The sequence below is a fragment of the Squalius cephalus genome (genome assembly GCF_949319135.1).
Source record: "Squalius cephalus genome assembly, chromosome: 5".
In the NCBI taxonomy this organism is placed as follows: Eukaryota; Metazoa; Chordata; class Actinopteri; order Cypriniformes; family Leuciscidae; genus Squalius; species Squalius cephalus.
Genome location: NC_137126.1, coordinates 48212883 through 48236453, shown reverse-complemented (window position 1 = coordinate 48236453; position 23571 = coordinate 48212883). Strand labels below are relative to the sequence as shown.

The following is a 23571-nucleotide window of genomic DNA, read 5'->3' as shown; positions in this document are numbered from 1 at the left end:
AGAGTTTTAGTGTCAGTACTACATTAAACTACTATATATAATGGATAATAATGCAATGAGGGAATATGTGTGTCCTGATAATCCCAAATATTTTATGTTACCAGTAAAAAGTGGCCTACATTATTTTAAATATATCTAGTCAGTGACAGAGATCAAGCATATTCGTCAGTATTATAATAATTCAGTATTTTCAGCTTCAGAATCATGAATATTGTTATTCTGGTGTCTCTATTGTCCTGTGCTTTGGGTTTCAGCACCAAGTCCAAGACTATTCATTTACACACACAATATAATATCACAGGGTATCCGCGGGGTCTTGAAAAGTATTAAAAGGTGATAAATCAATTTTGGGAAAATTAAGACCCTTAAAAAGTATTAAAAAGTCTTATCACGGCTTTATAAAGTCTTACATTTTGAAAGTCTTTTTTTCTGAATTAGCTGTCCAACAGATTGAGTCCCAAAAACATCGTGTGAATTTTGTCATTTTTATTAAAAAAACGAACAGGTACATAAAAAACTGGGTGCGTTCGTAAATTGCCTCTGAGAGCACCAGAGCGGGCTCAAAAGCACAATGTACGCTCTGGTGTTCCCAGTGCGTATTACAACGCACCGAAACATTTTAAGAGAAGGTTGGTGAAAGCATGAACAGAATGCAATAATATCTGTCTGCAGAGCCGCAGTTTTACCCCAGCAGTTTCATCACAACAGTTTTACCCGCAGAGTCCGTTTACCGTTACATTAACCCATACAATTTGTATTATGCATTTCCTTAACATGTACTTGCTAATCAAACACTTTATATGAACAAACTACTAATCTATAATCTATAAAACACAATCGGTCTTCCGACCTTTTACTATTGTGTTGATATGCGCGAGGGAGAGAGAGCAATACAGCGCTCGTGTTGTTTGAAGGCGGTGAGAGTGCGCGCGCGCGCGGCTGGGGCTCTCTCACTGTTTGTTCTTATGCGCCCTGTCCACTGATCTAAATAATTAGTTGTCACGACGACTTATTTGTTCCCTCGTTTTAATAAATCGTGGACACAGAACTAATTCCCTCCCTCATTTTGATTTAACGAATTACAACGTGGCCAAAAACAGTTTGATACTATTAATTAGTGAATGCTAAAGACCTATTTTTGTGAATTGGTGAATATTCAGGTGAATTATTTCGTGGCCACGAATTAATAATAATTATTAAACTGTTTTTCTTACCTGTGAAGATGGCTCTTCAGTGAAGGCCGACTATTCTCGTACAGCTTTTTATTCCTTTTTTTTTTTGTGATTTGGTGAATATTCAGGTGAATTGTTTCGTGGCCACGAATTAATAATACCTCAGCACGTTTTACAAATTTACAACGTGGCCACAATATAGTAAAACGAGGGAACAAATTAGTATAACCTGCTGAGGTATTATTAATTCGTGGCCACGCTTGAAGTGGCGGTGAGGTATTAAAAAATATTGAGAAGGTCTTGAAAAAGTCTTGAAAAGGTATTAAAATTAACTTCAAGATTCCTGCATATACCCTGTATCAAATTTAGCATTTTAATCAACAGTACATTTTTTGTTAACTAATGTCTTGGAGAATCCCAATAATGTCGTATTGTGAGTTCAGTATCGTGATATGTATCGAATCGTGACATGAGGGTATCATTACACCGTGTCCTAACTACACGCGACACAACACCGCGATAAGAGGTTCTTTTCCATGTAAATCAGAGAATTTGTCCTAACCAGCCGCGACGGCGGCACGCAACGATTCTATTTTAGAAACTGTTTCTATTTTTCTGTGACGTCGCGCTGGAACAACAAACACAAAGTGTAGCAATGATGATCTCAGGTGCTGTTTATGTGCTTTATTTAATGTTAAAAGCGTGTCATGTGACTGAATATCATTTAGTGCTCCAGCTTTGAAGCTGTAAAAGCAACAATGGAGAATTCACCTCAGATCTTGAAATTAAACAAATGGAAACAAGAACATTCAAACAACTGTGAACAAACAAGTGTATTCTTTGACAAAGATTGTTTTAGTAACTCAGCCTATGCATTTTTAATAATGTTTAAATGGTGTAATATTTATGAATTTGATTATGTAGCTGCTTATCCATTTTCTTGCGAGTGCTGTCAAGATTACTCTCTGGTGCCGCGAGACTCCGCCCACACGCTGTTCTGATTGGCTGACTCCGCCCACACGCTGTTCTGATTGGCTGACTCCGCCCACACGCTGTTCTGATTGGCTGACTCCGCCCACACGCTGTTCTGATTGGCTGACTCCGCCTACACGCTGTTCTGATTGACTGACTCCGCCCACACGCTGTTCTGATTGACTGACTCCGCCCACACGCTGTTCTGATTGGCTGACTCCGCCCACACGCTGTTCTGATTGGCTGTGGGTTTTGATTGATTTCGATGCATCTCGCAGTCGTATCGCGTCTAGTGTGGACAGACAAATTATTTGTCACTGGAATCTTATCGCATCGCCTCCGGTTAGGACACGGTGTTACACTCCTAGTCTTTTAATTGTGTTGCGCAACACAGTTCCTGTGAAGATGTTCTGAATGTGATCATTTACACTGTTTTTCTTATTGCCTGTTCTCTTGAGACTCCATTTGCAAAATTAGCTCATGTTTTTTGTTGTCATTGTAAAATGATCCTCATGAGCGTTTTCCGTTGAGGAAATTGATTGTGTAAAATATGTTTCACATGTTTCCATTCTTATCCATTCAGAATCTGAGCTGATGTAATCAGTGTAGAGTGATGACATATTTGTGTAGGTTATTTTCCGCATGGTATTGTGTGAGGAAAAATAATCTTTTACCTTGTTTTTGTGTGTGTGAAGGTGGGGCTGAACACGCCACTGTGAAACTGTCCCGCATGAGCTCACCTGTGCGCCTCTGTCCTCCGAATGGAAACATTACAGAGTAACTGGGTACAGTTTCAGTGGTAAAATACAGGCTGAGATGTTTTATGGCCCCAGGAGCTTCAAACAAACCCATTAAGACTCTGGAGTTACAGTGAAACCAGTAAATATAGATGAACATGAATCATTCTCAATGAAAATTTCCATGACAGTACTGTAGACTGATAGATAAAAACAGATCTGTCTATCAATCTATTGGCCGTTCTATCATTCTCTCTATCATTCTATCTATTGGTGGTTCTATCGGTCGTTCAGATAGAATGACATCTGTCATCTGTTCCATCTGTCATTCTATCTATCGTTCTATTGTTCCATCTATATGTCGTTCTATCTGTTGTTCCTTCTATCAATCGTTCTATCGGTCGTTCCATCTGTCATCTGTTCTATCATCCATCTGTTCTATAGATAGTCGTATAGAGCGACTGATAGATGGAACAATCTAATGACAGATGGAACGCCTGATAGATAGGATAGAATGAGCGATAGATGGAACGCCTGATAGATAGAAGGATAGAATGAGCGATAGATGGAATGCCCGATAGATAGAAGGATAGAATGAGCGATAGATGGAACGCCTGATAGATAGGATAGAATGAGCGATAGATGGAACGCCTGATAGATAGAAGGATAGAATGAGCGGTAGATGGAACGCCTGATAGATAGAAGGATAGAATGAGCGATAGATGGAACGCCTGATAGATAGAAGGATAGAATGAGCGATAGATGGAACGCCCGATAGAGAGAAGGATAGAATGAGCGATAGATGGAACGCCTGATAGATAGAAGGATAGAATGAGCGATAGATGGAACGCCCGATAGATAGAAGGATGGAATGAGCGATAGATGGAACGCCCGATAGATGAGATGGATGATCGCTCGTTCCATCTATCGGTCGCTCTATCACTCGTTCCATCTGTCTATCGGTCCATCTGTTCTATCGGGCTTTCCCCATCCAACTATCATCCAACTCATCTATCGTTCCATCTATCGCTCATTCTATCCTTATATTTATTGGTCGTTCCATCTATCATTCTATGCTTCTATCTATCGGTCGTTCTATCTATTATTTTATCATTCTGTCTATCATTGTATCATTCTATCGTTCTATCTATTGTTCTGTCTATCTGAATGGTTAGTGTTATTCTTGTATAATGGTGTTTTTATTTGTCTACTTTATTATCTTGTATCACTCAGAATGTTGGACATCATTCAATGTTTGATGTTCACAAGTTGTTGTATGTTGATGGATGATTATGATTGTTTACTTTAGACTAATGCTCTGATGGATCGTGCAATTAAGAGTCGGTTGTTGGTGTTTTGCAACATCCGTCATGCATGTGTTACGTGCACGTCAGGTTACAGGAGAACGGTGTGTATGCGAGACGTGAGGAGTGTGTGTGTTGTGCTGAAAGGTCAGGTTGTCTATGGCAGGGTCTCTTGGCCTTTCCTAAAAATAGGTGTCATGGAGTCAGAAGGCCACATCTGCACCAGCGCTACCCTCTGAAGGCAGCGTGTGTGTGTGTGTGTGTGTGTGTGTGTGTGTGTGTGTGTGTGTGTGTGTGTGTGTGTGTGTGTGTGTGTGTGTGTGTGTGTGTGTGTGTGTGTGTGTGTGTGTGTGTGTGTGTGTGTGTGAATACATCTGTTCTATCGGGCGTTCCATCTATCGCTCATTCCATCTATCGCTCATTCTATCCTTCTATCGGTCGTTCCATCTATCGCTCATTCTATCCTTCTATCTATCGGTTGTTCCATCTGTCATTCTATCAGGCGTTCCATCTATCGCTCATTCTATCCTTCTATCTATCAGGCGTTCCATCTATCCTATCTATCGGTCGTTCCATCTATCGCTCATTCTATCCTTCTATCTATCGGTCGTTCCATCTATCGCTCATTCTATCCTTCTATCTATCGGTCGTTCCATCTATCGCTCATTCTATCCTTCTATCTATCGGTCGTTCCATCTATCGCTCATTCTATCCTTCTATCTATCGGTCGTTCCATCTATCGCTCATTCTATCCTTCTATCTATCGGTTGTTCCATCTTTCATTCTATCGGTCGTTCCATCTATCGCTCATTCTATCCTTCTATCTATCAGGCGTTCCATCTATCATTCTATCGGTCGTTCCATCTATCGCTCTTTCTATCCTTCTATCTATCGGTCGTTCCATGTATCGCTCCTATCTATCGGTCGTTCCATGTATCGCTCATTCTATCCTTCTATCTATCAGGCGTTCCATCTATTTTATCATTCTGTCTATCATTGTATCATTTTATCATTCTGTCAATCATTGTATCATTCTATCGTTCTATTGTTCTGTCTATCTGAATGGTTAGTGTTATTCATGTGTAATGGTGTTTTTATTTGTCTACTTTATTATCTTGTATCACTCAATGTTTGATGTTCACAAGTTGTTGCACCAGCGCTACCCTCTGAAGTGTGTGTGTGTGTGTGTGTGAGTGAATACATCCGTGTTGCTCAGTTAGATGCTGTATCTGTAATTGTGTCGTGACTTTTTCTCTTAAAGAGCTTAAATCATTCATTGTCATGCGCCGGTGCTCTTCCTCTCGGTCACGACAACAGAGATGAAGAGAGGCCACGCTAATGTCTCTGCTTTCACTTTCACCTTATATCAGATGGAAATGCAGCGTCCAGATTAAACATCTGCTCTTAAATTTAAATGTAATTAAATTGAACCCGGCCCGAATTTATTATTTAATTTCATTAAAAATTTTTTTTTTTTTTTTTACATGGTGCCTTTTAAAGGCAAGCTTCTCATGATGCTTACACGAAAAAGAGAACAATAAAACAAAACACATACATGAGATTAAAATCAAGTAAAAGCTATCCTAGAAATATATTTTAAAAACGTAAATTTGACGTTTAGAAGTTTAAAAGTGGGATACTGATTAATAATTCACCCTTATGTTGACTTAAAGGAGGCATTATGTTAGTTAGAAAAATAACTCGTAAGATTTTCCATGTTTTATTTAATATATTAAAGTAATCCTTTTAATTTAGTTGAAGTTTATAGTAAAAAAATAAAGCTCCTTTTAAGCAAACTTTCCATGTTTAGAAGTTTAAAAATGGGAATCTTTGTTGACTTAAAGGTGCATATTGTTAGTTAGATTATTTTTTTGTTGAAATTGTTTAATATTTATTTAAATAAAGAGACGTATGTGATGTGTGGACATAATGTTCTGCACGGTAGGAATGACCCTCGGGAACAGCACATCATGGCACGTTCGTCACGCTTTGAGCGCTTTGGAGTCTCTCTTAGTGACGGGACTGCATGTCCTTTTAGTGCAGATGCATGCTGGGAAATTGCAGAGCGAGTCTCCCTCAGCATGTCACAATGGAGACGATGTGCGGAGGGAGGGAGGGAGGGATGCTGAAGAATGCTTTGTCACTGGTGCCTCTCTCTCTCTCTCTCTCTCTCTCTCTCTCTCTCTCTCTCTCTCTCTCTCTCTCTCTCTCTCTCTCTCTCTCTCTCTCTCTCTCTCTCTCTCTCTCTCTCTCTCTCTGTGCTGTGTGTGTCGGTGTCTCTCGCTCATCGTGACTGCTCGCTGATGCATCCCCTCCCCCCGCCTGCAGCATCACAGCGGATCCAGAGACGAAACTCACCATGCAGGATGAGTTAACTTGATGAGCACGTCATTTGTGTCGCCACTAGTGATGTTTTATTGTGTGTGTGTGCGCAGAGTATGTGTGCTAGGAATGGGAATCTTAAAACGGAGTTCACCCAAAAATGACAAAAACATTTTTTTCATTGTTTCTTCACCCTCATGTTGTTCCAAACCTGTACTAGTTTATTTCTTCAATTGAACACAAAAACATATATTTGAATGAATGTTGGTTATCAAACAGTTAATGGACCCGATTGACATCCATAGTAGGGGAAAATACTATGGCAGTCAATGGCTACCATCAACTGTTTGATTACTGACATTCTTTATAATATCTTTTCTGCTCAATTGATGAGAGAAACTCATACAGGTTTGGAGCAACTTGAGGGCGAGGAAATGATGACAAAAGGTAGTTGCCGCCCCATTTTAAAAGTAAACTATAAATATAATTTTACTTGGAACACCAAAGTCTTGGTTCGATTCCCAGGGAATTCATAAACGGATAAAATGTAACAAGTCATTATGGATATAAATAAATATAAATATATAAAATAAAAAATATATTTTTAAATGGAATAATATAAAATAACATTATCAAAATTATTTAAAAAATGTAAGGGATAATATTAAAAATAAGGAATAATATAAGATGGTAAAATTTGTTATCCTAACACTAAAATTAAAATTTTGTAAAACAAAATAAAAAAATTGAAAAAATGACAATTTTCTTAAAATATAATAATCATATTTAAAATGTATATAAATATTATATAAAAACATGTAAAAAAATTTTTAAAAATTATTGCACATGCACAACCAAGCTTCAGAACTTTATATTTTGTTATTCTGTTCTCGATTTGTTTCAGCTCGTTGAGTGAGTCAGACTGATTTAGATCAATCACAGTTTATGATTCATTAAATAAGGCGTTTAATGAGTGTTTTGAGCCGGTTCTAATAAGGAACGGTGACTCGACAGTTATCAGGTTTTATTAGCGCCGTCCACCATTAAATCTCATTGGTCAAAAATCCTGCTGGTGTAATTGTTCTTTAGACATCAGCTCATCAAGTGTGCACAGACCGGTCGTGTCTGATTATGAGTGTGCGAGTCTTTCATCGTGTCTTTATTTCCCGTCTCATCCGTTTCAGACCCAAAATTGAGGAAATGCTTATTTTTGTTCCAGTATTTTTGAGCAGGAATGCATTAATATCTGCTGCGCTGCCATCTTGCTGAGGTTGCAAGCTGGCACTGATGAGATCTCGGTGAAGGGTGAGCGCAGGAATAAAGAGAGAGAGAGAGAGAGGGAGCGAGAGAGCACGTGAGGGGGTGCAGTGCACGAGGGTGGAGCTTAGCATCAGGCAATACCCTTTCTAATTCTCTCCATCTTTCTCTCTCTCTCTCTCCATCTCTCTCTCTCTCTCCATCTCTCTCTCTCTCTCCATCTCTCTCTCTCTCTATGTCTGGTCTGCGCAGTGACGCCGGTATCACTGTCTCTTCTCCTGTCTTGCTTTTCACCAACGATTTTTCTGGAATATTCTGAGCAACAGGAACATCTCCGAGTGGACATTGTGCGTCTTTGTGATCGGGGTGTGTGTGTGTGTGTGTGTGTGTGAGGTGGCGAAACACACGCTGTTCTCCGCCGAGGGAAGGATGGTTTTGCCGGCTGGTCTTGCAGCGTTTCTCATCCGAGTGTGTGTGTGTGTCTCCTGGGCAAGCGCACCATGAGCCGGACCAAACGCGTCTCCTGCTCAATGCTCAACTGCTTCGTAAGTGATGCGCTCTCTATCTGTGTGTGTGTGTGTGTGTGTGTGTGTGTGTTCTACAGAGGAAACGAGTGAAGAGAGTGAGACTGTTGTCATAAAGAGAGCAGATCTGCACATGAGCCGCTCCACAAGTTCAGGAGAGAGAAGAGATTCAGAATATCTGGAGGCCTTCCGGCTCTCTCATTATAGACTCGCTTTATTCGAAATGTTTGAAAACTTTGGTATAACAGAGAATATTGAAATTACTTTGGTATAACTATTTATTATAATAATTATGTAATGTTATTATTTTTATTATTAGTAGTAGTAAGAGAGTAGTAGTGGTGGAAGTAAATAAAAAAATATCAGTATAATATACCAATTATATTGTTGTTTTTTTGTTAATAATTTTGTTTAGAATATAATGTTTCCACTGTTATTTTTTATTATTTTTATTATTATTAATTAGTTAATAATAATGAAGATTATATCATTATTTACTATTATTATTATTTAGTATAATAATAATACTCATTATTATTATTATTATTATTATTATTATTATTATTATTATTTAGTATAATAATAATACTTATTATTATTATTATTATCAATAATAATAATAATAATAACTAACAATTATATAATGTTATTATTATTATTATGATTATTATTAATTTTATTATACTAAATAAAGGGTAAATGATGATATAGGTTTATGCTTTTCATTATTAAATCAATTAATATTAATAGTACTAGTAATAGGATTATATTATATTATATTTTACTATTATTATGTAGTATAATAAATAACAAATATTTATTATTATTAGGAGAATTAATATTTATTATTGATGAGAATATCATTATTTACCATTATTATTTAGTATAATAATAATTAATATTAAAAATAATATAATATTTATTGTATTGTATTGTATTATATTATATTACTTTTTTTTTTGGTTTGATTCCCATATTTACATGTGGTTTAACTTTCCTCTAGTTTTCTCTGATTTTTGATTGTGGTATTTTGACTCTGTATGTTGAGCTGTTTAGTTTCCGTTTAAGATCACATGACTCGTCTAGTGCGTCGCCTATAATAATATGATATATTTATATTATTTACTTATTTAGTTTTTTTGTTTTTTTTTGTGTGGTTTGATTCCCATATGTACACGTGCTTTAACTTTCCTCTAGTTGTGTTTGATTGTGGTATTTTGACTCAGAATGTTGAGCTGTTTAGTTTGCGTTTAAGATGACCCTCGTGTAGTGCGTCTCCTATAGAGTGTGTTATGTAACTCGAGGGGAACGTGATGAGATGTTATCGCAGTAGTGCTGAAGGGTGAGTCTCTCCTGCTCACTCAGCACTTCAGCGTCTCCTTCTTGACGGTAATGAGGACGTGTTACATGGAGACGGTAATGCAGGGGTGTTTGGTGTGTGTATGCAGAGGTCAAGGTGTTGAAGATGACCTTCTGATTGGTCCATCAGGAACACATTTGCATAAAGGACCGTAGGCAGTTGCATGACACTTTTCCAATTTATTGATAGATTAAAAAGCCTTTCTTATACAGGGTTTTCTTAAGAGCAAATAGTTGACGAACCAATAAAAATACAAAATATGTATTGTTGCATGCTTCTAAGCATGAGGATGACTGTATTGGCACTAAGTTTTATTTATATTTAAGAGAAATGGCATGTATCCCAAACTGGACGTGAGACAAAACAATTTAATTAACCAGAATATGCTAAATATGCACTTCCACATTTAGTATATTTTGTCAAATTTCCAGCAAAAATAACTGTTATAAAATATTTTTCATATAAAATAAAATAAATATATAATAACATAATTCTAAAAAATAAAATGTGTAAAGGGTATTTAGTGTATATAAAGCATTTTATTAGTCAAATTTACAGCAAAAGCAATTTTTTTTTACTTTTTAAATTATATATTATAGAATTGATGTAGTCTTTATATGTATATAAAAAATAGCTTTTTAAAATTATAATTTATAGACTAATATAAAATAACTGAATTTATATAGACTTTATATTTGTAATCCAGCAAAAAGCTTTTTTAAATATATTTTATAGACTAATATAAGATTATGACTATATTAACTATACTAAACTAGACTAACTAAAATAACTAGAGCAAAAATAACTTTATTTTATTTTAAAAACAACATATGTAACGGGTATGTTGTGTGTGTGTGTATGCATACATGCATACATACATGCATCATAAAAATTATATTTTATAGACTAATATAAAATAACTATTAAAAAATAACAAAGAATTAAAAAAATAACTTTTGTAATTTAGTATATAAAGCTTTTTATTAGTTGAATTTCTCTTACTGTAACAGAATCACTCATGCGTGATGTTAGATGTTGGTCATATTACACACACACACACACCACACACACACACACACACACACACACACACACACACACACACACACACACACACACACACACACCTACATTAGACTGAAGATTTTCCTATATTTGATCCCGATGTAAGTGTGTGTTCTCAGTGAGAGGCTGAGAGCAGTAAAAGGCTTTTATCAAATGAAGAAAGATTGTTCCATTCCTGTGTCGTCCTCTCAGCATCTGATTAAGCAGTAATGTGAGCTGTGTGTGTGTGTGTGTGTGTGTGTGTGTGTGTGTGTGTTCTCTACAGGCTCATGCATGTGCATATTTTGCATGTATTTTCCCGGCACACTCGATCTATGATTGTAGTCCCGTACGAGAGATGCATCTGCCACGCACTCGTTCGCTCGTCCCGTGAGTCACACACTCGTCGCTCCTGGAGCCACGCTGGCAGCTGTGTTTCCTCATATGAGGTGTGTCGTGTTGAGCTGCACTAAACCCTGCGGGCAGAAGTGGAGTCGTGACTAACACTCCTGCAATCTCAAAGCTTTCCTCAATTTATATCAAGAAAATCATTTTGATGCAGCTCTATGTATGACATGCATAACTCTCAAACAGGGCATAGTCATAATTAACAATGCAAACTCATTAGTCTCGCATACTATTACTTTATATTTACATACTGTTGTGTTTATGTTGAGCGCTCCACATTTTGCGTTTAGTGAACAGAACTGTAAAAATTACGAAAGAGCATGTGGGTTATATGCGCTTTCCTTCACTTATTATATTAATTATTATATTTCTATATATAAATGTATATAGATGGATGGATATCAGCATTATTTGTATGCGTTTAATAATATATACATATATAAATGAGTATATATATTTTATAGAAAAAATATTTTTATATTTAAATGTATATAAACAGTTTATATATTGTGTGATATTGTGTGTGTATTATCAACTAAAAAACAAACATTTTAATTACTTGAAAGCTAAAATAAACAATAAAAAATATTCTTATTTTATTTGAGCGACATTTTCGTTTAGTTTAACTTTGCAAAAACTGATGATAACTGCAGAAATACTTTTAAATGCTGACAAAAAACACAACAATTATTATATTTATATTTTCTGTTTTCACTTTAATTTTAGTTAAAGTCCAATAATATACTGTATACATACAAGAGAGCGATATTCTTGTAGCAAAATATATGTTTATATCACTGTAGTAAAATGACACTTATTAAAGCAATAATTATGATGTTGTTGGCTCACAGAGTGGACAGCAATATAATAAAGACTCTAAAGCTTTGTAAATGATGTTTAAATTGATGAATAATCATAATAAACATTTCTTCTGCCATATAGTATAGGCTAGTTCATTAGTTTAAGTGCAGGCTGTTAATGTTTGCCTGAAGGAGCTTGCTGTATTAATATACTGTAGTTAAACTAATGTGGTTCCAGCTGTGTGAAAATATATGTATATGTATATATATATGTATATATATATATAATGTATATGTATATGTATGTGTGTGTGTGTATGAAGCCTGTAGTTTCTCTGTCCTGTGTTGAAGGACACTGTAGGATCTCCTGAGGCGTTCGTCTGTGGAACATGATGTTGGTTATTAGTCAAGCTCTCGTGCAGATATACGTGACCCTGGACCACAAAACCAGTCACATTTTAAACTGAGATGTATGTATCACCTGAAATCTGAATAAATAATCTTTCCATTGATGTTTGGTTTGTTAGGATAGGACAATATTTGGTCGAGATACAACTATTGTAAATCTGGAATCTGAGGATGCAAAAAAATCGAAACATTGAGAAAATCTCCTTTAAAGTTGTTCATTTATGTTGGTGATTGTGCTGCATTCACTCACAGAAATACATGTTTTATATATTTACAGTAGGAAATTTACTAAATATCTTCATGGAACATGATCTTTACTTAATATCCTAATGATTTTTGGCATAAAAGAAAAATGGATAATTTTGACCCATACAATGTATTGTTGGCTATTGGTACAGATATACCCGTGCGACTCGTGACTGGTGATGTGATCCAGGGTCACATATTAGATTAAGATAAAACACAATGTGAGTGTGTGTGTGTGTGTGCTGTCCTGCCCCAGATATCTGTGATCGCTGTGTTTCACGTGTGTTTCGCTCCTGGTGACGCTCTGATCTCCTGAAAGATTCATTAGCAGCGGGAGAGACTGAACTCAGAAGCGTTGTTCTTCATCTCTGTTCCTCCTCTTCGTCTTTTCTTCTCTCCTCTCTGAGGTTTGATTGTTACCCAGATTGTAATTAGTGATGCACTGAAGTTTCAGCAACCCAAAAATAAATGTTCCTGTTTCGGGCGAAACTGTGGCGTTTAATTTCGTGCAACTACGACGGGTTTAGCGATCAGCGATAAGTCTTCATTCATGATGGAACGAGATCTTTTAGTCTGTGATGTTTTCTGTACTGCACTGAACATCAGTTGTGTTGATACTTTTGAGATCAAGTCCTCCGTGAAAATTCAGCTTTTAATGTTTATATGTCTATGTGGTGTTTTTAAAAGACAAAGCATGTGTAAGTTCATAAGTCGACAGCATTGCTGAGTATTTCCTCCTTAAAACTGCAGTGAACCAAAGACAGTCTCAAAAACACGCTTTGAAATCGCTGGTGTTTCTGACGTCACAAACTACCTTGTAACCAATCAGATCAACGTGTGATCGTCAACCAGTGGATCTCTGAGCTGAGTGAGTGAGTGGAGGCGGGGCTCATTTGCATATTCATAGAACCACGAATACTAAATGAGGCAAGGGTGTCGAGTTACATTCAAGATATTTTAAGGCATGAGGAAATACATTTTTTGTTTTTGGTGATCAAAGATGAGTTTTAAGGAATAAAATATAATACAGGGGGACATATTTTTACTTAATTGTTTGAATAAATCTGTCATGAAAACAAGTTATGACAGTCAGCGTTTAAATGTTTATATTTTAACAATTAATAGGAGTAGAAACACAATTTTAGCATTAAAAAGTTTATATTTAAACTGTCATATGTGCAATTTAATTGTTTAAATAGATTAATTTTCAGCTTTTGTTTTTGGCTAAATTAATACTTTTAAATTGCTGTTTTGTTTAAAAGTTCAGCTTGTGCATCACTAGTTTTAATAGAAGTTAGATGGGTGCGTCTATTCAAGCACAACTAGTTTTCCCCGAGGTTGTTGGGTAATCTTGTGTTTTGCAGACGTACTTAGTAATTGCAAACCTGTTTGTTTTAATTGCTCGATGGCAATATGAATTGTGGATATTGTATCAAAACGCTTCTGATTTATATTATGTAATATATGCCTGTCACATCCATTATGGATCTATTTCCATATGGTACTTCCGGCATCCCGTTGGAAGAAAATTCAATTAAAATGAATGAAATGATCAAATAAATGTGACACGCATCCACAGCACATGCTCTCAATATATGAGTGGCTTATTGCTTGATCATTTGTTAACCCAGACCAGGTGCTTTGTGGAAAAAAAAGAACTTTTTCTCCTCCTTTGTGCATGGATATGTGGGAAAAGTAAACCGGAGTTGGAATTCCTGAAGTATCCATGGAAGCGAGACTCATTCGTGGATGAATGCTTGTCTGGAAGTGTTTGAATGAGTTTTAATCTCAATAGCCGTCCTGTAATAATCTCTAAAAGTCAATCTAACTCATGCACTTCCCACAGGATTACAATAGATGATGATTGTTTTTAATGAATTAAACCAATAGCTGTCCTGTTCCAAAAACCTCTTTCAGTAATTTCATTCATGCTCGCGTCTGTTCTGTAACACGATAGAGAACTGGAGCTGGCTCGTATGACGGGATATGACACAAAATAATCCAGTGACACAAAGCCAGTGTTATTTTAGTATTATCTATATACTATTGTCGTTTTTATTCATATTTTGAATTGGATTTTATTTATTTTTATCTTCACGCTTCATTTTATTTTTAGTATGTTTTAGTAATATTATGTGTTTTTGGCTCTTTTTTTTTTCATTTTTTTTTTTTCAGTTTTAGTAATATGTGTTTTTGGCTTTTTTTTTCTTTTTTTTTTCAGTTTTAGTAATTTTAGTACCTTGACTTTTTCACCGCTGGAAAAATGTTTTCAATAAAACTTGGCTGCCTATATGATTGTCAGGTCACACCGATTTCAAAAAATGTATTGCCTTGCTATAGAAAAAGGCTGTTTTCTTCTCTATTGCCAAATAGATAGAAAACTTCAACACCCATAATGCACTGGGCATGTTGCCGTCCAAGGCCACGCCCACCAGTCTGCTATTGATACGCTTAACAGAGTCAAATACTGCCTTGCTTTAGAAGGAAATACTTCTTATCAAACTTTTACTCATAATGCTGTCGACTTGTATTGTTCCCGGATGCAAGAATTCAAAGAGTAAACCTTCAGTGGGAGTTTCCAGTAAAGGATTCGGTGGATAAAGGCTGCAAATAATCATAAATACAAACCTCCATATTTGTAGTCAACATATCAATCTGGATGACCATGAACACAGTGTTTTGGACCAAACGGAGGGGAAAAACAAAACAAAACACGTTGTGTTCTGGTAAGAAAGTTACATTTCTATCAGACAAAGTATGATACAACTACTAGTGATAAACCTGTACTTACAATAACTCTTCTGTTAATAACCCTCTGATGATCAGACTGTCCGAGGGCAGGGACGCAGAAGTGTAATCTGTCATTCACGAAAACCCTGGAGCTGTCGAAAGACTTTTGACAAATAATTGTACATTTCTCGGAGAACGAGTAAACATTCTGCATTTACTACCGACATTGTAACAAAACATAGCGGGTTGAAAATTGCTGAAATTACGCTTTTAACTTATTTAGTTAGTTGTTAATGCAATTTTAAAAAATTTATTTATTTATTTATTTATTTATTTATTTATTTATTTATTTATTTTTCAGCCCTATTTATAGTTTTCATTTATCTTATTATCTATACATTAGCCTAAGTTTTAGTTTTTTTTTTGTAATTTTTTTAATGTTAATTTTGCTAATGCAATTAAAAAAAATCATCTTATATATATTTTTTTTTATATTTTATTTCAGCCCTATTCTTTAGTTTTCATTGATCTTATCATTTATCTATACATTATCCTAAGTTTTAGTATTTTTTTTTTTTTTGTGTGTGTGTGTGTGTGTTTTTGTAATTTTTATAATTTTTCAATATAGCATTTGTATTTGAATTTTAGTTTTACTACTTAGTACTTAAACTTTTTCATTTTTTAAATTATTTCTCATGGTTATTTAAAAGTTATAACATTTTGAGTTGCATTTCCAGCAAAAGTAACTATATCATGAATATTCCATGACTGTGATGGAGAATCGCTTGTTGTAAATGCATTAGTGCAGCGTCGCCCTGACTCGTGCTTCGTCTAGTGTTACTCTAGAACAAACAACTGAGGTAAAGCGAGGGATGGGGGAGATGGAGCGTGACGAAGCAAAAACTCAGCGTCCTCAGTCAACGTGTTCCCAGAGACCACAGGAGACGTCGGACACTTTTCCACTGAGGGTTCGTGCGTTCGTCTTGAAGTGATGAGTTGATTGGTCTCAGGGTCACCTGACCCCCTCTGAAGCTACAAGTACATTGTGTTTCCTGTAAACGGCCCAAAGGTGATGGTTAGTTATGTGAAATGTTTTTTGCCGTCTTTTTTGTTTCTAGAAATGTACTTTATGCATGTTTCTCACTACACAAGCTTCACTTCACATGTTTTGACTTCTGTCAATATATATTCATAAATATGAGAAAAATACAAATTAAGTAATAAATGAAATGCATGAAAAATTAATTAAATTAAATATGTACAATGTATTTTTGTAACAGTTTGAAGATAATCTGGCTGAGCAGGTCATTAAAATTACTTGACTTGTTTATAGTTATTACCTAAAGAACCTGCGGAGGTTGTTAGCACAGTATTGCAAGAATATATATTAGTAAATAAAAAAAATCATAAATATTTAATTAATAAATTAAATTAAATTATGTATAATGTGACCAGTGTCATTTTAGCATTATTTATTTGAATTGGCATTTCTTTTTACATTTTTTTTAGTTTTTAATTTTAATTTGAGTAATTTTTTGTGTTTTTATCATTTATTTAGTGATTTATTTTTTATTTCAGTTTAAGATTTAGTACTTTTAGGCAACAATTTCAATTAGTTTTTTGTTGACACAATTTTCATCTAATATTTATATTTTATTTTACTTCAGCTTTTTTTCAGTTATGATTTTTAATAGTTTTAGTTAACAATAGACTGGGACTGCATTCTCTAAATACGTTGTCTGAACGTTTGGGTTGCGTTGTTAGAATGTTTCTAGCCTCAATGTTCTAGACAGATGCTAAAAATATCACCGTCTCCTCCTCCTTTCAGCTTTAGTCGTCACTTCGTACGTTTGTCTTGCGTTTTCGTATCAGTTTTGGCCTCGTTCCCAGTCCTATTTCTGTCCTATAACTTGTTTAAGAAGGAGTCTGTGTGTTCTCACTGCAGCGTTTGAAGATCCCTGTGTCACTCTGAGCTTTTTATAGCACGTCTGCAGCCGAGGCTCTTTAGGAGAGTAAGATCTTTTCGTTAAGGCCGTCCTGCGTCTGTTTAAGGAGGTTTGGGTGTTGGACTAAACCACAATGATGTCTCCGTCTTTTACCAGAACGCAAACGCAGCAGAACTGGTCCGTCGGCTTATTGAAAAAGAAAAGATATACGTTGAGGATGGAGAACATGATGAATTGCTCATGGGATTCACTGAGTGATGGATTGAAAACTCAAGCCCATCAGAAAGATTGATCTTAAATTTATCTCACACACACACACTCTCTCTTTTCTCATTTCAGTTCTGTGATTTATTGCTCTTGTCTGGCGCCTCCACATCCGAACATCACCGCAATAGCTTGGGATTTATTTGCTGTATTTATTTCATTGCAACTTAGTCAATTTTGGTTTGATTTTCAATGCATGTCTCTAGGTTAGGGCTGCACGGTTAATTGAAATTAATCCGAAATCACAATATGGCTATTATCAAATTGCAAAACCTGCCATTTAATTAACCCTTTAGAACCTGAAGCTAAAATAGGTGTTTTTCACATATTTAGATTTTTTTTTTGACTGTACAATTCTAAAACAATGTGCTATCTTAATGTGCAAGGTGTCATCTTTTTCAGAAAAAGATTAGCTTTCAACAAATTACAGTTATTGACCATTATTGTGTGTGGTGAGTTTGTAAATAGAATTTAAATACAGAAAAATAAAAAAAACGAGAATAAATTTACAGATTTTTATTTAGAAAAAAAAAACAGAAAAAATCATGAACGAAAGAAACTAACACTTTAAAGTTGAAAAACTATAATACATATATACAAGTCTTTTTTGTGACATTGGGTTGCACAGTGTTCATTTAGGACACTTTTTTTCATACACGCACACATACAAATGCACGCATTCATAGGCACACACGCATACACATGCACTCACTACATGCTAAGATACGTGAAAGATTAACGGCCATCTGCCTCCCATGTTTCATTAAAATCATCCCAATCCCCTCTTCTGCTGTCTAACACTTCTTTCGCCATGTATTTGTTAGTTTCTTTTATTATTTTATGCAATCCAAAACACACTCTAACCTGCCGCTCTTCGTATCCCTCTGTTCAAATCCTTCCTTCCCGTATATTGCCGAAAAGCGCATGTTGTCTATTGTCAGGGGCAATTTGAATGGTTTTGATAAATAAATAGATGTTGCATGTTTTAGAATAAAGCGCAGCACTGTGTTCATTTACACATGAGCAGCTCATTATCCGCCGGTGTTTTCAGCGTCTTAATACACAGCATCTCCTGCTCAACATGAACTCCTTCTGCATCTGCATTGAGTCATTTTAACCCTTGTGCTGTGTTGAAAACCACTAACACTTGTGGTGTTCCCTGTCAAAAATGACCGGCCTGCAAAAAATAGCTTCTAAATCTCTCGTTATGCTACCTTATCACTAAATAGTGGATTCAGTCTTTTTGTCAATATGCTAATACAGGAAATATGCTAATACAGGAAATATGCTAATACGGGAAATATGCTAATACGGGACAGTCCGTCAGTGGTCGTGGGCGGAGCATGAGCATTGTGGTGATTGTGTTCACACACTGCAAAGACACATTTATATGCAAACATATAAAAGATGACCCTTTTAAGTCTTGCTGTTTAAAACAAATAAAGGATCAATGTAGGAGAATGGTTATAATGCACAAACAGCAGGAAACTGTATATGCATGTCAAAAGATCTATTCCGATTGGAAGCTTGTGACATATAAACGTGCACATCAGCCCGATCACTTGTTTAGCATTCATGTAATCACACTAGGTTCAGATTCATCAATCGGAATGAATTCAGTCCGATTGAAACAAAAGTTGTGCATGTAAACCTAAATGAATGACGTTCTTCCTCTGTCAGCCTCACATTGGTTCCAGTATGATTTCACCTTCAAGGGCCGATCTCTGGCTCGTTGCCTGTCGACTGCAATCCTCAGAGAGTTTCTGCTGGCTCCACGCCTCAGGACACGGAAACAATGGCTTTCCATTCATCCGCTTAATGGGGAAAGTGCTGGATAATTTACATGGGATAAAGGGGGCGGCTGAAGAGTGAAGAGATTTCTTTGGCTAATACAAGAGCTCCGCAACCATTCATTTCTCTTAACTGACACAACTTTTCCCATCTATTCTCCGTTCCAGCCAAAAACACACTTAGACTCTGTTGCAATATCTAGTGCACTACGTAGGCAGCATGTTAAGACATTAGAGGTGCACTTATAGTCCAAACGGTAGAACGCATAAGCTTTCTTCTAAGATATCTTATTTTGCCATCTTTGCATGTATAGTATCTGGAGAAGATACTCCCATAATTCATTGTAATGAGCTTGGTTGGACAAACCATCCATGATGGTGACCGAATTGCTTGTAAATGTAATTATAAGCAATGTAGCAGCAGACTAAATATTAATTTGCACAGTAAAGCAAAACAAGAAAATACTATGGGCCCTATTTTAACGATCTGAAACGCAAGTATCAAACGCGAAATGCAAGTAACTTTGTGGGCGGATCTCAGGCGCTGTTGCTATTATACCGGCGGGATAAATGACTCTTGCGCTCGACTCAAATCTAAAATGTGTTGGTCTGAAGAAGCTTCATTACTCATAGGTGTGGTTTGGGCGTAACGTGAAATAAACCAATCAGAGCGACATCTCACATTCCCTTTAAGAGCAGGAGCGCTTGTTCCATGGCGGATTCCTATTATAACGGCGGATTTGCCAGGAGCGGTTCACAGCCGAGGAGACCGACGTTCTCGTCAGGGCCGTAAAACACAGAGAAGTGACATTGGGGATGGAGAAACACACCCAAATTAGCTTCGGTTAAACAGGCGTATGATAATTTGGGTAAATGTGGAAGCTAGATTTATGCCTGTTTTTTCACATCTTCATGTACAACACAATGATTTCCCTCGTGTGGAATATTTTTCCTTGTAATTATGTATGGTTTGCAAAAATGAAAACTGCTGCGTCTGTGTAGATGAGAGAAGCAAAGTGTATGTGTGTTGTGCACACGCTACATTATGGCCAAGCATGCGCCCTTAAAACAGCATCTGAATAACGCGCCACTGACTTTAGACAAGGTTTCTCCTGGTCAGTGGCGGAATTGTTTTCTGAAACTGCAAAATAGCACCAGGGAACGTTTGCGCCGGAACACGCCTCCTCTTTTCACTGAACCGCCCCCGGGAGCGCAAGTTCATTCCCTAATTTACCGACGTGCGTCTGTGGAGGGAAAAGTCCGCTGAGCGTCGGGTGCAAAATAGGAATGATACAGGCGTCGATGTACAAAGTCAATTACGCTGGGTGCAAGATAGGGCCCTATATCAGTCTTTCTAATTCCAAATTTCATGTGCAATTCAATGTTACAGTTTCTTTGTAAATATTTGTAAAATTTACTAGCAGTTTCTGAAGTAAATCCTACATCAATTATTTTCAGTGTACATATATTTTCATAATATTTATGATGTTTTGTCTGAAATGGGTTCTGTCTGAGTTTGTATTATGACTGTCCGCTCGTCATGTAACTCGTTCCGTTGACTTAATCTATTTAAAAGCACTTACCCTGTCTCTTCTTTAGCCACCTTATGCTCTAATGAGGATATACAGCACAGAATTAGCAGCGGACCGTCACTAATTATATTAGCTTTTGACACTAGTGCAAACTGTACTTTGATACCTTGCAAGCAAAGAGCATTTGGAGCGTTTTTCTTGTTGTAGGAGTTAAACATGAAGCAGGTCAAGTCTATCTATTTATTTACTTAATCATTTTTTTATTAAATCTTCAGTCCTTCAGCAGTTTTCGTCACATTTCCAGCAGGTTCTCTCATCTGCATCTGATGCTCGTTCATACGCAGGTTTCCAGTCTCACTGCAGGAAGATTTTCTGTGTCGTCTTGATTTTTGCAGGAACGCACAGATGGAATCTGCATATTGAACCATTTCTGAGTCGCCAGCAGTTCTGCTTCCATTTCTCCCTTTTATTTAGTCCTGTCGCTCTTTTTACTCATTGTGTCCAAATGTAAACTGCCTGTAAATTGATAGGTAGACAGACACATGGATGGATGGATGGAACGATATATGGAGTGATTAGATGGATGATGGATGGAACGATATATGGAATGATGGAATGATGGATGGATGGATGGAACGATATATGGAATGATAGATGGATGGGTGGATGGATGGATAGATGGATGGAACGATATATGGAATGATAGATAGATGGATGGATGGAACGATATATGGAATGATAGATGGATGGGTGGATGGATGGATAGATGGATGGAACGATATATGGAATGATAGATAGATGGATGGATGGATGGATGGATGGATGGAATGATATATGGAATGATGGATGGAACGATATATGGAATGATAGATGGATGGATGGATGGAACGATATATGGAATGATGGATGGATGGGTGGATGGAACGATAGATGGATGGAACGATATATGGAATGATGGATGGATGGGTGGATGGAACGATATATGGAATGATAGATGGATGGAATGATATATGGAATGATGGATGGAACGATAGATGGAACAATGGATGGATGGATAGATGGAACAATAGATGGATGGAACGATATATGGAATGATAGATGGATGGAACGATATATGGAATGATAGATGGATGGAACGATATATGGAATGATAGATAGATGGATGGGTGGATGGAACGATAGATGGATGGATGGGTGGATGGAACGATAGATGGATGGAATGATAGATGGATGGATGGAACGATAGATGGATGGAATGATATATGGAATGATGGATGGATGGATGGAATGATATATGGAATGATAGATGGATGGATGGATGGAACGATATATGGAATGATAGATGGATGGATGGATGGAATGATATATAGAATGATAGATGGATGGATGGATGGATGGAATGATAGATGGATGGAATGACAGATGGAACAATGGATGGATGGATAGATGGAACAATAGATGGATATCCATTTCTAGAGATGATAGACTTATTATGCAATGTTTTATAATTTTAATAATTATACATCAAATATTTAATATGACATTCTTCAGTCATTATCTTGTGAAACAGCTCTAAAGAATTTTTTTTTTTTTTTTTCACTTTGAATATAGATAGATACAGAGATAATGCAAGATGACTGATGGCAGTTCAGTTGTCGTGCGAACATCATGATCTCTGTGTCTTCATCACAACTATCAAACAGTGCTGCCATAGCAACGTGCCACCGTCTGCCCCGTGGAGTTCTGGGAGTAAACGCATGGGGATTCTGGGAGTGTGGCATGTGTTAATACAGCTGTGTGAGGCGAGCACTGATTCACATTCACACACACACCTTTTTCATCCGTTAATTACAAAAATCAAGGCAATGTGAAACAGGAAGCTTCTATGAGCAAAATGCCAGGAAAAGCAGCACCTCTGCCTTGTTTACGTGACAAACACGATATAGAATCATAATGTTACATCTAACTGAAGTTGAATAACGTTTCTTTAAAACATGATCTTTGTGTGCATTTCCTCTGTCTCGTGTGTGTGTGTGTGTGTGTGTGTGAGACACTCTGTTCATAGGGAACATCCTCTTCACCTTCAGACTGGCATCATTCAGAGCAATAGTTCACACAGCGTATAAATGCAGTCATGTGACCAGTGTGGAGGAACACACACACATTGAGTCCTCTAACTATATGTTGTTGCTGTAGGTTTAAGGCTGATTTAGCTTGATTTATCTGAATATTATGATGTTGTTGATATTTGTGGTTGCAGCATTTTATGACACTCTGATTTCTGTTCCATTTAGTGCAAAAGTTTGGATTCATTAAAAGATGCATTAAATTGATCAAAAGTGACAGTAAAGACATTTATAATATTACAAAAGATTCTATTGAACCGTTTTCAACATTTTAAAATAACAATCAGATGTTTCTCGAGCATCAAATCATCATATTAGAATGATTTCTGAAGGATCATGTGACACTGAAGACTGGAGTAATGATGCTGGAAATTCAGCTTTGATCACAGGATATAAATTACACTTTACTATATATTCACACAGAAAACAGCTGTTTGAAATCGTAATAATATTTCACATTTTTTTTACTGTATTTTTGATCAAATAAATGCAGACCCCAAACCTTTGAATGGCAGTTTATATCAAAGTATTGCCCCAGTGTTTTTCTTTAAATCCATATTTCTGATCTAATGCAGTGTTTTGGTGTATGAAAATCTCATGAACTGAAGTTGATTTCAGCATTTATGATG

At 36.3% G+C, this 23571-nt stretch overlaps 1 protein-coding gene and 1 long non-coding RNA gene across 7 annotated transcripts in view; one reads left to right on the top strand and one right to left on the bottom strand.

The window, feature by feature from the left end:
* LOC307158907 overlaps nt 1–389 on the bottom strand; it is a 43909-nt gene extending 43520 nt beyond the window's left edge. The window contains exon 1 of the long non-coding RNA XR_013821293.1: nt 300–389. This is a non-coding gene — a long non-coding RNA (uncharacterized lncRNA). The remainder of the gene's footprint in view (nt 1–299) is intronic.
* The window catches only part of mtmr4 (myotubularin related protein 4), a 99287-nt gene that overhangs the window by 19407 nt on the left and 56309 nt on the right, over nt 1–23571 (top strand). Inside the window, exon 1 of one of the 6 annotated variants that reach the window (XM_079871836.1) lies at nt 7449–8309. The exons of 4 other annotated variants lie outside the window; for them this stretch is intronic. In XM_079871836.1, coding sequence (XP_079727962.1) covers nt 8265–8309 — 45 coding nt within the window. In that variant the 5' untranslated portion in view covers nt 7449–8264. Of the gene's footprint in view, nt 1–7448; nt 8310–23571 lie in introns of those variants that run through there. One more of the 6 variants, XM_079871837.1, reaches the window with a different exon arrangement.